At 43.2% G+C, this 15929-nt stretch overlaps 2 protein-coding genes across 4 annotated transcripts in view; one reads left to right on the top strand and one right to left on the bottom strand.

Annotated features, from left to right (window-relative positions):
• Window positions 1-1187: 1187 nt before the first annotated feature.
• Rop (Syntaxin-binding protein Rop) lies at window positions 1188-6135 on the bottom strand. 2 transcript variants are annotated; one of them, XM_076819128.1, is made up of 11 exons: window positions 5979-6135; window positions 4275-4571; window positions 3451-3554; window positions 2916-3064; window positions 2621-2836; window positions 2452-2550; window positions 2170-2377; window positions 1839-2087; window positions 1572-1762; window positions 1353-1507; window positions 1188-1281 (listed from the first exon to the last, which is right to left on the bottom strand). In XM_076819128.1, the coding sequence occupies exons 1-11, from the start codon at window positions 6004-6006 to the stop codon at window positions 1220-1222; spliced, it is 1758 nt and encodes a 585-aa protein (XP_076675243.1). In that variant the 5' UTR covers window positions 6007-6135; the 3' UTR covers window positions 1188-1219. The 2 variants fall into 2 exon arrangements, with proteins under 2 accessions (XP_076675243.1, XP_076675242.1); XM_076819127.1 differs by lacking the exon at window positions 3451-3554 and adding an exon at window positions 3865-3968.
• A 793-nt stretch (window positions 6136-6928) lies between these two features.
• Window positions 6929-15929, top strand: part of Raskol (Ras GTPase-activating protein raskol) — a 365041-nt gene continuing 356040 nt past the window's right edge. For both annotated transcript variants that reach the window (XM_076819087.1, XM_076819088.1), the window contains exon 1: window positions 6929-7378. In XM_076819087.1, the coding sequence (XP_076675202.1) occupies window positions 7330-7378 (49 nt within the window). In that variant the 5' untranslated portion in view covers window positions 6929-7329. The remainder of the gene's footprint in view (window positions 7379-15929) is intronic.

Raw genomic sequence — 15929 nt, forward strand, 5'->3', positions numbered from 1 at the left:
CATCGAAAAGAAAACAATGCTGGAGCGAATTGTAGGCCTTTATAAGCAGAACATTTTGTTTAGACTACAATCTACATACATATATTATGATCGCATAATATATTATATATTAATCAATATCGTAAACTTTGTAATAATCTCGCCGCTAAATAATCGCAGTATTAACTCACATCAATAATTATTATGATCAATTAACAGATTAACTTCCATCGATCGAAAGCGATCTACAATTGCTTCTTATGTGCGGTAGAAGTTTTAACATGTAAATATTTATCGACACGGTAAAGATTTTACTTATCAGTTAAACAGCTATAAGTCTTTAGTATTCGGACATTCTTCAGATTTATGTAAATGCACCGCTTGATGGCGAATCGAAAGCGACATTTGCACGATGCATAAATTCGATATACATACACGTTCAACAAATATACTTGTGAAGAAATCGATAATCTAATAGAGGTACAATAAATAAGTGAATGCACGTCTACCGTCTCGCTATACAATAATACATTAAATAATAAAATCGAACGTAAAAAAAAAAGATATTAATGCTGACATCGCGTTTTTATTAAAATCAATATGACCGAAGCGCGTGTAATCGTGTTGCACATGAACACTTACACTTTTCACGTGGGTTCGATAAGCATCACTAGCTGTGAGCGAGATCGAGGACTAAATCTTTCAAGATAGTATAACAGTCGATAGTTTTTGGAGCGGGAGATAACGAAATGCTAATAACGAGAAATATACACGTATATCACGATTCTCTTCTACGACACATCAAATTCCTTTGCTAACCGGCCCCTTATTATTAACAAAGAGGCGGCTTGGCGTACAGTAACATATATCTCAGCTAGAATCATTCGCCAGCCTAAATTACCATGAAACACTTCCGTGCAATCTACATCAGTATTGCCAACATGTTTATTCTTCGTTAACGTTTTTATTCGCGCAGGCACTTGATACCGGATATCATTTTCTCCTTCTAGCGCCGCTTCTACTTCGGCCAATTGAGGTTTATGATATGACATACTCCAATTTCTCAATTAGTCGCCAAATGGCTGTGCGACCTAAACAATTGACTGCGTGTTCCCTATTTAATATTTTCAGAGATCATCCACAAACTTTCGTAGCTGGTATTACTGATGGAGCCAAAGCTAATGGCGTATTAGGAATACGGGAATGTGTTTTTACTTCGCTTGCAAACACGAAAGTCTTTTTACACGTGAAGTTTACTCAGGTCATCTAAGAAAGATTTCGGTGTGATTATATGCGACGAACCTGAAAGGGAAGTAATGCGTGAATGTTAACACTAGTTTACGATTGGGCGATGCTGCTTAACAGACACTTACCAATTATCACTTCCCAGTTTTTCAAAGCATTCGTGACTTCATAAGCGCACCGTACTTCGGAGAAGCAAGCACCACCGACTACGAAAACAATCAATCGTGGTACATTCTTAATGGTTTGTTGACCCTTATCTTTATGCCAATGTCCGTATCGCGCACTGGAAGCAAATAATAATATAACGATTACATGTGATTATATCAAATTATTTTATCTTCTCATACCTAGTTGGAGCGTGGTATCCCGAACTTGCTGCACGGCCAGCTAAAAATGGGAAATGTTTGGAATCAAGCTTGTCTTCGATCGCGTCTTCCATGATATCCTTCATAACCGGTGTCCAACGGCTCATTTGGTAAGTCTGCTCCGTAATTCTTTCTTTACGTGGTACAGTGTACAATTTCTTACGGTTACCACCCTGTAACCGTAAGATGGTAATGTAATAAATAATACAAAAGATAGAATAGAACAAGTAAAGAAATAAAAGTACTTACGTCTACAACAATATTGATACTAAGGTTCGCCATGTTCACTATGGTTTGTTTGTCATCGGGAGATACTTGGGCATGATTAACTAGACGGTTAAGGTTTTCGTCGGAAATGCCATTTTTACTAATAACAAATAACGCGATAATTCGCAGCTTGTCTAGGTGATGCACAGTCTGATCAAGTAAAATCGGCGTGATGTTCTTCATTTGATCTTTGATGCGCTCGCCTTCGGCATCCGTGCCCATTGCCAAATCCTGGTAAAGCATAACACGTAAAGTTAGTTTATATCCGATTCGCAAGCTTTGAAATCCGTATTACAGAATAAGTATCACACACTTGCTCTACTTTGCAGAGCTTATCCACATTCCCCTGATAACGTTTCATACAATCTTCAGCTAATTGTAAATGTGTTGCATATTTGCTCAATTCCTTCTGGTACTGTGGCATCTTCTTGATCATCTGCGAAAGATCCTTCATACTCTGCTTGTCCCCTTGCGGCATTCTTTTCGACTCGGTGAACTTCTTTAAATTTTTAGTAACGTTTCTGAAAGCAAACGTGCCGCGTATTTCAGTGTAAACGCGACTATTCCAGCTAAATCTTAAACTATTCGAACTTACTGTGACACTACGGCAATATGTTGATGTCTAAGCTCTACCCACAAATCATCATTCTCGTCTAACAACACCTCCTTCTGTACTCCCGCGGAGGCTTCGAACCTTACAAGAATATTCCCCCGTTAAAATATTATTTGACATCGTAATCCTACGCGCGCGCTGTACCATTTACCTGTAAACATCATTATCAATGTCTAATAAATCGTATGCCATGGCTTGCAGTGTCAACTCGTGCAGCAGCGGGGAGACGCAGTCAAATCCTCTGTCCAGGATAAGTAGCTGGGAACGCGCTTTCTCAGGTCCTTCTCCCATTGTCGGTTCATCCGCCTTGTAAGCATCTAGCTTCTGCTGTACCATGTGCGCCAGTTCCACGTTCCGGTCGAAGTCGCTGTTTCAGAAAAAGAACCGTGTATGAAGGAGGTTCGCGTTAGCGAGTATTGAATTACAACGGGCAAACGTTTACGTACCTTCTGTATCTGACAGACGGGTATTCCCCAAGAGTGGCGCAGAGTGTCGCTATCTGTTCAGCTATTCTTTCCATATTAGCTGTTCTCAAGTTGGCGAACGAAGGATTATAAAAGCAAGCGAATGTTTCGCGCGAGTCCAACGAGAAGACCTGTTTAACCATGTACTCGTTTCAATATTATCCACCCAACGATCACCGGGCATCTTAAGATATTATACTTCATTCCTCAAGCAGTGTAAATAATATACAATACACATCGAAGAAAGTAACGAACAGTTAACGAAATTACGATAAGTAACAGCATACAAAGTCGCATGCACGAAACGGCAGTTCCAACCGCGAAAGGAAAATTAGGAACTACACATGTAAGGTATCTACAAAGAAGTCTTTCGCCTATTTACTATCTCGTGAAAATAAAGAACTGAGGAGGGCACAGGAGTTTATGTTCCGTTCATCGAAGCTCAGAAAATTCAAAGTAACTATTGCGATTTGCGACTACTTCTAGTGGCTAAGATCTTTCTCTTCTTGTTCATCACCTGCGACTCGTAAGGCAGGAAAGCGATGTTGATCTCTTTGAGGGTTTTGATCTTTTTAGCGGCGAGAGACTTGCAGAGTTCATTGAACAGCTCCTCTGGACACACTGGTCGCGTAACAAGCATGAATGCATTCCGTCGTTAGTACGTGCTTATTATGTGAGTATTGTACAAAATAATGGAGCAGGGGCGGGGCGGGGTTAGAAGTCGGATAAATCGGCGTAAACATCGTCGCGCTCGCTGATCGAGGGATCGAGAAATACGGTGTGTAAAAATGCTGCAAGGACGGGTATAGACCGGTGTACGGGAAGGTACGGTGTGTGAGAGTCGTTTTTGTATACGAGTGCGCGCCCGTCACCACAAAGAACGTAAAATGATCAGACACTTGTTTTCTTGTTACAGTTTCCTTTGCTTTACCTGCTCTTCGTACGGTATGAAAGCGATGTTGATCTCTTTTAGTGTCTTTATGCGTTTAGCTATCAGCGAGTGGCACAACTCTTTGAACAACTCGTCGGGGCACGCTGTAAAGAGACAGACGGTGAAGTGCCGCGTGGACTGTTGAGATTCGGGGCGCCGGTTTACCCATCGTCGCACGATCGTCTCTATTTCCGAGCGATCCTGCCTCTTTCACGTGTACTTGTTTAAATAAAAGAAGAAGTCGTAACCGAGTTCTCGTGTGTACGCGAGCAACAAAAAACCGTACTGTTAAGAGAGAGAAAAAAAAAAGAAGAACAGGGCCCAAGATGAGACTAGGCTGCTCCGAATTCATGATAGCGGACTTTCTCGCGGTAATGCTTGCCGCGGGCAAAGAGATCGCCCGATAGTACCTTCCGTGAAATAAACGTGCGCGACTTTGTAGGTGGTTCTGGTGGGGTTGCTGAAGTCCTCGATCAGCTTCTGCACAGAAGAGTTGCAGGGCGTGATCAGGTAGATCGCCTCCATGGTGGGTATCGGTTCCCGTTTCTTGTTGATATCTTCTACCAGGGTGATCCCTTGGGCGCTGATGTCGTGCATCTTGCAGCACGCTGACACCATCCTCATGGCCAGTTGGTCCACCACCAAAATACGCCATTGCACGCCAGGAGTCCCGGCCTTCTTCTGTTTGATCACTTCATTCATAATCTCTGGGAAAGAAAACAGTATGATAAGGGAAACTGGCGTAGTATTCAGCAAATATTTAGAATATTACAGGTTCTTATTAATCATGCGAATCAGTGCTGAACATTTTTACATCGCGCGGTAATATCTACGCGTGTATACTTTGTAATATAAAACACTTTTTCAATACATTCAACAACGTTCTTAATGATAATATTCTGTATAAAAATTGAAAACCCAAGTCCATTCTGTGTTCGATTGATATCCATCGATCAATAATAGTTTCGCTCTCTGTTCGATTGATACTCGTTTCCTGTTGCGCATTACAGAAACGCAATGAACAGTTTCCTCGAAGTAATTCAATAATTGGATCACAGTTGTGACGTATTAATATTTACGAAGATTACAGCGATATGTATTCATCCATAATTGAGCGCGAATGTAGTTAACGAATTTAAAATTAAACGAGACATTTTTTGGCGCTCTCTACGCGTATTGATCGTTCGTACGAAGCAATGACGTCACTCACAACAGGTCCGTATCTAAAGAGCAAGGGGCACCGTGTGAAACAATACCTTAAATAAGAAACACGAAATAAGGGTTGTACAGTTAAACGAGCATCTAAAATGAACGGAGACTTTGCTAATAGGATACTACTAGCGATTAGATTTCATTGCAAGGTAGAAATCGTTTCATAGAAAAATGATTTATTAATTAAATTACCCAACGCCGACTGATATCTACGACAGACATATAAAGATCCCGAAATGCGCGACAATTATTGCATTATACTATATTTACAGACGTTAGAATGCACGGGCGAAATGAAATACCTTGTTTCTAAGAAATTATTGTAATTATTGAACATACGAATGAAAATGCAATAAACGTGGAATTACTATAAAAGCCATAAGAGTTAAACTAACCGATTCAACAATATGTACCTTGGATGTACTAAATATCTAAAGCAAACGCGTATAAGAATAGAGTGACGGTGTTAATAATGTAAGTGGGAAACAGAAATTTTCGTTTCCTACTTGCATTATCTCGAAATGTACGAGGCCATCAGTGCATGTTTACTAAAGAATATTAATAATATACTTTTTTGCGATCAACAGATTGAGATGCCGATACATATTAGTATTTCCAACCTGTTTCGCTTCATGCGATACTACACGGACTTTTGGATACAAAGCTCGAGGAATTTACGTCTGTAAAATACGCATTTGACATTTCTATCTAGCAGCCGCTTCGTAAACGATGAAATCATCGAAGCACGTACGCCCCTTTGGAGGTTACGGGTTCTGACAGCGGCTCGGGCGACGCATTTCGCACGCGAGAAGAATTTGCATAATTACTGCGATGTTATCGTACGAAAATATTTCAGAATTTTCCTAATTTCGCGGAAAATTAATTTTTTTCTCGTTACTCACTTTGACCAACCTGTCCCTTGAGCGCCATTTTGCTAGTAACTGACTACGGGTTTCGCTGTCAGGTGGCGCTACGAAACGAACACGTAGATAATTCTGAAATCATCTCAGCTCGCGGTCATCTAGTAACGTTCTTCCGTTCGAATCGATGAGGCTGAACCGCGCTTGGTCGCGTAAGTATTTGCTTAATTACACTTTCTTCAGTAGTTTGCTGGATAAGTTGGTTAGATCTACGATACATATAAACGATGCCAGACTTGTAAATTCAAAGATCTAAGGAATACTCGGCATTTTTGCTTAAAAGAAATTATAGCATGCAGGGGTTAAGTGTTAGTGTTCATTTGACTCGACGTCTATATACGTGATCGTAGAACAGCTACACATAGAATTCGTAGTGTCAGTAGTCATAAACCAACGAAATAGAATAATTAAACACTTCTCAGAACATCGAATTATACCAGTTCTCCCCAACAATAATGACATCGAGTACAATAACTATATCATACAATCTCAATTCCCAATAAAAAATTAAATCCCAATCTATTCTACAATCTTACAACCAATACCTATTAAACCATTTCCCCTCGTTCTAACCTAGCAATTTGGCGGCATTTTCCATATCCATAATGGCGGTCGTTCGAACGGTGGCGGTCGAATGACAGCTTTACAAGCGCTCATTGCGATAATCGAATTCCGGTCGAAGCTCTACGTTCAGTTCGTTGCAATTTTTCACGATGGTGACGCGTGCCGCTCTCAAACAGCGAATCGGTTATTTTACAGAAATCCAACATCCCCAATTGGAGTATCAATTATGTGCAGAGAAAATACGGGATGAGCGCACCACCTGAGAGAGAGAGAGGGTCCGGCGGCCGAGCGTGCCGCGAGAGAGAGAGAGAGAGAGAAGGAGGATCGGCTCAACGAGGACGCGAGAGGGTTCGTTCAGTCAGTACGGATTTGTTCGCCGGTGTGCGTGGATCGCGTCGACGGTTTGCGCGCGCAACGCCAGACAGTGTACTACCGCCCGCGTTCGTAAGAACGGCAGACACTTCGATAAACTTCTCCGTGCGCGTCGCCCGCCTAATTCCGCGTGCCGGTCTGTCTCTGCGCGCGTCTCGGTGCCGGTTTAACATAATAAAGAATAAAAAGAGAAGAAGGAAAAAGGAGGTTCTCGCACGTCGTACGCGATCGGTGTCGCGGAGTCAACGGGCCCGGGATAATGTGTGCCGCGGATATTGTTCAGCAGTGATAACACCGCGTCCTGACTGACGGGGCTGTTGCATCGGCTTTCTTATGTAACCAGTGCGTCCCTGTCACCACGTTTCCGGTACTTGGAGTTTGGCTGCGATCGTCCACGATGAAGCTGGAGTATCCCTGTCGCGTCGAGGGTTGGCTGAACGTCTGCGGTGAGCAGGACTTTTTCTCTGCGCTTTTCCGTGGCCGACCGCAAGACCTCCTTCCTCGTCGCGTTTCCTAGGGGCATCGGGGGAGGGGGGAGGAGCGAAATGGGACGAACTCGCGGCTCCAGCGAGGAGGGAGGTTATGTGAGGTCGTGTGTACAAAAGTGTCTCCCGTGCAGTGAACCTCGGAGATGCACGTGCGCCGTGCGCCGCGAGAGCGTTATTTCGCTGATTTCGCTAGCCGGCGTGCGAGTCGGGCCCGCACGCTTCATTGCATAACAAGAGGCGCAGGGGGGGGGGAGGGAGTAGTTCTGTCATCGTTCGGTCGTACGAAAACTCCTCGAGGGGGGCGACCGACAGTCCGTTGCTCTCCTTCCCCGAGAATGTCACGCACGCTGTATCTCGCGATAGAGGCCCCCGGTCTGTTTATCTCTCTGTAAACAAAGTTGACGGCCGCGGAGCGTTTTTCCCTCCTTCTTCCACGGGCGAAGAACGTTTCCTTTGTATTAGCATTTCATTTGCTTTACTAATCGCGCCGTTCGTAACGGAGCTTTCGAATCGTTTCGAATGTCACGTGCACGCGGTATTCCTAGGCTCGCTGCACGAATAAATTGCTCCTTTCTGTCGGCGTCTCGATTAAATCATTCCGAACGTTCGCTCGCCAGCGGTAGCCAGGGGGTGTTGAGTTACGCAATGACTCGACGCCCCTTTTGTAGGTCACGGAGGGTGAATAAAGCGTGCAGGCATTGGAATAATAATTACTTGGTTCTTGTAAGAGTTAGAAGGCACAGTGGAAGTGTTTCATCTTGTTGTCTCAGATGGTTTAGGATTGTACGAGTTTATTGGAGGGCTTTGAATCGTATCGAGGTAACATGCGATTTCTGTGCCTTTTTCACCGAATGACTGTTTTCTTTCTTTCTACCCTGGCTCCGCACAGAAGGTCGAGGGTAAAAGTTTAATCCCATTCTGAAGGATCACGCGTGACGAAGGGAGCAGTATCGCAACTAGGGTCGCCACATTTCTGGCTGTTGGTCTTAATATCTCACTTCCGTTCTCTCATTACAGCTCCTACATCGTTGAAATTCTCCTCTAAGCCCTAAATCCACGTGCGACTGCTGGGAATTTTAACCAGTTCCTTGCGTTTCTACCTAATATTCTCCGTTCCCAGCTAGACAATATTCAAACAGTAGCAGTTGCAGCCCGACCTGCGTTCAGGGTTTACGTTCTATTTATTTTGGTCATGATACCCTTAAAATTACGAACCCTTCTCTTTACACATGCCTCTGTGTATAAACCGAGAACGCGATCGATGAAAGGAAACCAAGAAAAAGCGAGAAAGTTTCCGAGGTGTCCTTCCTCTGTGGTTTGTGCGCTGCTAATGTCGTCAAGCCTGACGACCTTCCTTTTTTTTTTCGTCAGCCGTGCCGGGCAGACGGATCGTTCGATTTTTACGCCCTTGGCGACACGGTGTGTTCGTTTCGCGCCGTGGCCCGTTTTCAAGTCGAACCTCGCCTCTAAACGCGTCAGCCGAATGAGCTGGTATAGCTAACGTTCAAACGCATACGATGAATATGTATCGCGCCGAGGTGCAATAAATCGCCATGCAGATCGGCGTCGCTCGCAGACTGCTCGGCTGTCTTTGGACCAACGACATCGTCCGCTGACTGCTCATTATACGCTGCTGAGAGTAATTAGGTAGGGGGCCACGGTCTCGAACAGTTCGGTAGAGTGAGTCGAATGATAAAAGAACTGCACTGCGCGGTGTAATTAGAGGCTTCATTATCCAAAAAATGAATCAGTTATGAAAAAAACATTGGGTTACTTCAAGAGTGTATTAGGTACGCAGATGCAATGAAGAGAGTTCGTAGAAATCTTTGTGGTTCAATAATTCGAGTTAAGTATTCCATTGGGTTTCAGCATAAGCTGAATTAGTAATTAATTACTAGGTCCTAGTTGTGGTCATATGCACATAGGGTGAAGGTATCTAATATCGCCCAAGTTTTTAACATCGTCACCCGTTGTATCCTACAAAGCAAGCACTAAAATTCATCGGTCATAAATTGAATTATTAGATACCTAAACATATGTAGGCCAGTGGCGCAACCAGAGGGGAAGGATAAGGGCCCTCGCAAAAGAAAAAGGAAAAAGGAAATTAATGTAACCACGGCTGAAATAATGCAAGAGCTTTGTAAAAAGAAAAAAATGGATTGTATTCGTTAAATCAGTTTTTATAATCACTTAATGAATTTTATTCAATTTGCATTAAAAATATTTTTATCTGAGTGCGCTACTGACGTAGGATATGTACTTATGCTACATGAAACTTGAATAATCTCACTTTACTTTGAAACAAATTACATACAAAAATATCAATTATTATTGAACTGAAGGCGATTCAACTTTTGCTAGGGGATATTAGGTACCATCATTCTATTACAAAGCACTCTTCATATTCCTGGATTCCCATTTTCTAACACTTTTCATAGATTTCCTAGTTTTCTGAGTAAATATCAGTTTATCCAGCTTAGTATTCAGAACTTCTCCGTAGTTGATCCAATACCCAAGCGCTCAGTTATTTTTAGAAAATGTTGAATGAAAAAGTGGCTGTCGCTTGGCCATTTATTGCATAGCTAATTGTATCGATGACAGACAACCGTTTACCTTGAATTTTCGTCACTTTCGTCAGCCCCTTCACCTTCCCCGATCTTTCAAAGTATCGGGGGAGGGAGCTCCCTGGATCGAACGCCTTTCCTTTTTCATTCCCTGCCTTTCCCATTTGCATCGAAATGAAAACATCCCTGTTTGATGGCCGATCTCCATCGCGGGGGCCTTTTGTCTTTGGTCGCCAAGCGAATGGACGTTCCTTGTACCATGAATTCGTATCGTACGCATCCGCTATTCGCGGCGTATTTGCGCGACCATGCTCGCCGCTCGCTGCTTCGTTCCTCCAATGCCTGGAGAACGAAGCTCGCAAGCCGCGCAGACTTGCGTCGCGCCAATTTTTCGAGGACGATATCGGTGCGCCAGGTAGAAAATAATCCCACAGCAGAAGGCAGTTTTACGACGCTAAAGTATTTAAATGCCTTTGCGCAGCGTTTCGATTTGACTAGCCATTCCTGTTCATTGGTATTTTGTCACTGAAGCCCCTTGGTATCGTGCTGAGATCAACTTTCCCGTGCAATAAATAATAGCAATAACCAGTGGCGAATAATCTTCGAATAAGCACATCGAATAAAATAAATTTATCCGAGAATAACGAATAATATTTTATCGAGATAATGCCCAACTCTGCACAGGATACCTCAATTCATTTTTTGCGCATTCAAGAAAAGATCCCTCGTGTGATTCTTCTCGCAAATGGTATTGCGAAACATCCACGAGAAAAGTTCGAACGAGAGTGAAATCATTCCAATGCTCAGAGCTCCTCGTACATTATCTAACATTCTAACGAGGCGCGTTGTAAATAGTATAACGAGAAGCATCGATGTGACGTTCAATTCATTAAAGAGAATGGAGGGGAAATACAAAGCGAGCGCGCAAACCTCGCCGTGCGTTGCTGCGCGCATTATCATACTAATTAACGGGTTAAGATCGAAGATTGCACGGGAACGGAACCAGTTTACCTTCGGTAATTGATCTGATTTGTCCACTTATCGTTGCTCGTTTTCTAACGCGGTAATTCGCCCGCGAACAGCGCTTTCTTCGGTCCCGTGCCTCGCGCTGGAGGCGGTTTAATAACTGGGACTATTGAATCGAGATACTTTCGCCGCAGCTAGTGCTCGTACTTTATCCTCGTTCGTTTGCATGCACACCTGCAAATAATAGAGAGCGTTCCTTTAGCGACAAGCAACGGGTTAGCCGCGTAAGGCGCAGGTAGCTTCGAGCCCGGCGTTCTCCGTTTACGTGGAAACAAACCGAACGGGTAAATCACGTGAAATCTGGGAACGCCCGACTTGTTCTAGTACATCTTGGAAAATTGCTGGACAGGCTTATGTAACGCAGCTCTCGAACATTGTGTTCGAACTGGCGCGATAGACTTTCGAATGCATCTGGAAGAAATCGGCCGTGTCGCGATCGGAAAGGAAGCAGAATCAAACGCAAAGATACGGTAGAAAGCATCGCTACTTGTTCAGTTTCTTTGACAAACTGCACGATAATTGTTTAACATAACACCGAAGGGAAAACACCGAGATCTATTTGCAGCGCGTTAACACGCCCCAGATTGTACAGCGCTCACCGCCACTTTCGACTTTTCCTTTCATCTCGCGGATTACGCGCCGCGTATCGCGATTATGCGAGGGGGGAGCCTGCTCTTTTCAATCGGCCACAGACTCCCCTGAATTCTAATGACTCCCGATTAATCCGCTTTGCATATGCCGCTGGTCATTACCTGCTCTTAGAGAATAATTTATCACACGTGCTGATCGATACTTCCAAAAACAGGTGATAGAAGCAGTGTGTCTATTTAATTCTTTCAGTGGAACAAAGTTTAACTCTTGGATGACGTTAATGCAATTCTTAGATATTGATTTCATAATTATAGTAATAAAAAGTAATGAGTAACGTGAATTGTTTTCAAAGTAAAAAACGCTGAGGTTCTCTAGAGGGCCGCCCTTAAATTACGTAAGGGTGATTTTGGCGAATTCTTACCCCGTCCCTCCCCCAGTATAAGAATCCGTAAGATTTGATATTCCAACTCCCTCCTTACGTAATATTGTTTACACTTAATTTTTTCAGTTATTAAAATTCTTTTAAACCTACTTTTCCGGAACATTAATGATAGAATTTGTATTTATTAAAAATTGGGTTAATGAATATTGCGTAAGAAGCTCCCCTCCCCCAAAAAGCCTTACGTAATTTAAGGCTGACCCTTAGGTGAATATTTCCATGTTTTCCACAAAATACGCCGACCACGATCAAAGTGTTTATGCGCGCTGCTCTGCATGCAACAGTTTAAGGGAAATACCGAGTGTGCCTCTTTCTCCGATTGTATCGCTTAACACGAGCACATTGGGTACATAGTAAAAAGGATACACGCCGCGGATACCGCGATGGTGCACCCCAGATCGGCCAGGTTATTTACTCGTGGCGAGGGCGCGCTTTAAGCGCACCGATCTTAAGTAACTACGCTCGGCTTAATCTGAGCCGTAACGCGCAGAAAATACGGTGTTTCCAGTCACGTTCCCCTTTTACTCCTACGCTGGCCGCGAGTAGCATATAAATAATTGATTTATTGGATGATTTACAACGATCCGTGCTGCTCCGTTCGCCCGATACGTCCGAAGTTCATGCATAGCGCTCCGCCGCCGTTTCCGTCCGCGTACCGATACACGGCCAGGTTTATCGCGACCATTGCCGTTACTACTTCATTGTGTAATTGCAGTGGTGTTCCTAGTAAACGATATCGCGGCGGATCCAGCTGTAAACGCGATCGTAAAGCTTGAACCCGAGTTCATGGAGCTCCAGCTGCTTGGAGCACGAGCTCTTCCTCTCGCTTCTGTTGGGTAGATTTCGGATGGTCCCCGAATCGAGGAAATTTAAAGTTTCCTCTGACCCTTTCGTGGCCATTTTGCTGGTTTTCGTAGATGGTCTGGGTTAGATTAATTCTCAATTTTGGGTGAGCTGATGCTTCTTGTCACCCTTTCAGGCTCACTTCGTTTATGGGTTGTGCATGGCTTTAATCTTTGTAAGAGGAAAGGAGCGTTTGAATAGAAGTATGCTTAGTGTTCTTAGTAGCCCATGACACTGATTTTTATACACGTTCACGCATCTTTTATACTTTTCTATATTTCTATATTTCTACATCTCTAGATATATATCTATATTTCTAGGTATATTTCTATATTTCTACATTTCTACATTTCCATATTTCCATATTTCTATATTTCTATATTTCTATATTTCTATATTTTTATATTTCTATATTTCTATATTTCTATATTTCTATATTTCTATATTTCTATATTTCTATATTTCTATATTTCTATATTTCTACATCTCTATATCTCCATATCTCTATATTTCTATATTTCTATATTTCTATATTTTTGTATTTCTTCATAAACGATCACTACCTCTGCCAAGTGAACGCGTCTAAAATACCCATCCTGAATCACAGAAGCGTCTCGCGTGAAAAGGCTGTAACACGTGAAATCAGTGGATGCAGGCTAGTCCTCGATCTCTGCCATTCGCTTGCCAAAATTCTCGCCGGCGTGAGGATGATTTACAGCCAGGTGAAAGTTCTCATACGGTTTCTCCTGACAATCTCTTCCGTTCCTCCACCTAATCTCCCAAATTCTAAGATGTTTCTTAAGACTGTATTTCGTGCTACTTTAACGAATGAATTGGACAGAGACTCGCACAGATGTGACCGAGCCAGTGTCTTTGGTTACCTGAATGGCCACGGAGTTCACGCGTTAATGACATTTGCATAATGCACTGCGAAGATAAATAATCGCGGGGCACGAGGAGGGTATAGGCGAAAAACTGGATAATCCTGATCGGTCGCGCGACAAAATATTACTTCATACTTACGCTACCGACCGCCCTCTCTGCTTACCGGTTTCGTAAATGGGAGTTTCACTGACATTTGCAAAAGTAGCTTTAGCTTGGAGAACTAAGTGTCACGCCAGTATCGCGCCAGCTACAAAAAGTCCACTCGCGCCGTCACAGATAACGTACGTTACGTTATTTAGTAGGATAATGAAGTTGCGGAATGAATTATCGCGCTGGATATTCATTGTGAATAGCTGCAATGCGTGAGTGCGTTCCTCTTTCATCTTCTCTCCTTTTCCAAATCCAGATTTTTGGTCAATTTTCGAGAGACTCTGATGCAGAGAGAAATGAATTTATGAAATTATTTATGGAATTTTTTATTGTTCCCGAGAGGTTTTAAAAGCTAATTTAAAAAAAGCTAATTTAAAACTGCTGTAAAATTCGGTTGACAGATTCCTTTCAATCACCAATTAGTCGTCATTGTTCCACCGAAAGCCCAGCAGCTTATCTCGCAACTGTGATACCTACCATCAAAATCCCATTCCATGATTTATTAGATCTGCGATTAATTATCTGTAGTTTCTTTGTTGGTTTTTCCCTCCTCTTAATTCCACCCGGCGTGTCGACTGTACCGCAGGTTACGAGGGCTGCAATTTTAATAGCACGGACGGACAGAGCTCTGCAATAGCAAAGTTGCGGGCAGGTGCACGCTAGATCGACCGATTGAAACAACTTTCTCGTTAGATCTCACGAACTCGTTTTATACCGGTCTAATTGACCGAATACGATTAAATTCAATCACGCAGATAGAAATTTCACGAGCTTTGGTGCATATTTTAAGTTGACGCTAATCTGCTTAATATTCTTATCACTTCCTTAGAGAGAACGTTCACAAACGTATCTCTACGCACACCACAGACATTTCGCTACGTAAAGCCCTTATCGATCCCATCCTACAGCATCCTTTATTCGAATATCTGCCTGCGAAGATGTTGTTGGTTTAAGTCCCAGAACAGTTACGCAGAACGTCGGGAATTTATTCTGGCAATCTTTTACGCTATTAAACGCGGAATTTCTTCCGTAAATACGAAGATAGGCGATTCACTACCCAACCTACGCGAGACATAAATTCCTGGTCGTTGCAGTATCGGTAAACATTGGAATCGATGTCGGTTCTTTGGCAGTCCCCCGAAAACACAGCGGTTCAGGCTATGAACAGCCCGATGCATCTCTCCGGCAAGTTGGACGCGCGATTCATCGCGTGCTCCAACAATTGGAGCTGACGCAGCTGACGTGGATCGCGATAAATGTTTGAAGATGTAATTTCTAACGGTCTGACATCGGAATCCAAAGATAGCTCCGTTGTCTTCCGGTTTCTAGCGCGTCGTGGGCGTGCTTCGATTACGGTCATGTTACAAGTTGAATATCATTGACTTCCACGAGCACACCGACACACGAGCATCATCAATTCTTTATTCAAATTACATTTACAGTGAATTCTCTTTCGTAATCAAAAATAATTACAAAAGTTAACTTATTCTTGACCCTCGACGAGTGCAATTAAATCTAATTATTCTGTTGCCACGTGATTTTATTTAGAGCAGTAGGTACTTACTGAATTTTAACGGATTTTCTTTCTAATAGAGTTCTTTATAAGGAACACGATGACGTGCAGGAATTTCGATACTCCTCCCCAATCGCTTCCCTCCGATATTCTAAAATTCATCGCGTGCCCCGTGACGCAGCTTCACAGCCGCGCCCCGGCGCAGGGGAAAAGAGATTTTGGGCGGGACCAGGCCACAATGGCCCGACCTCTGAAATTTCTGACGTTATCTGGAAGTCCTTCCTCCGTTATTTCATCAACGTGGCTGCTGATGTATCCACAAAGGTACGGAACGGAAGTCACGTCGTGTCGGCGTACAATGAACCCTGCTGGTACCAGCTTCTGATTACGTTGTACAAAAGATTCGCGAAACCCCGACGCAACGTCGACTTGGTTCCGAGTGCCCCTCTGCTGTAACACTTTTGCAACGCCAAGACCGCAATTTCGTATCGTAAATTT

This window comes from Andrena cerasifolii, chromosome 8 (assembly GCF_050908995.1).
Source record: "Andrena cerasifolii isolate SP2316 chromosome 8, iyAndCera1_principal, whole genome shotgun sequence".
Lineage (NCBI taxonomy): Eukaryota > Metazoa > Arthropoda > Insecta > Hymenoptera > Andrenidae > Andrena > Andrena cerasifolii.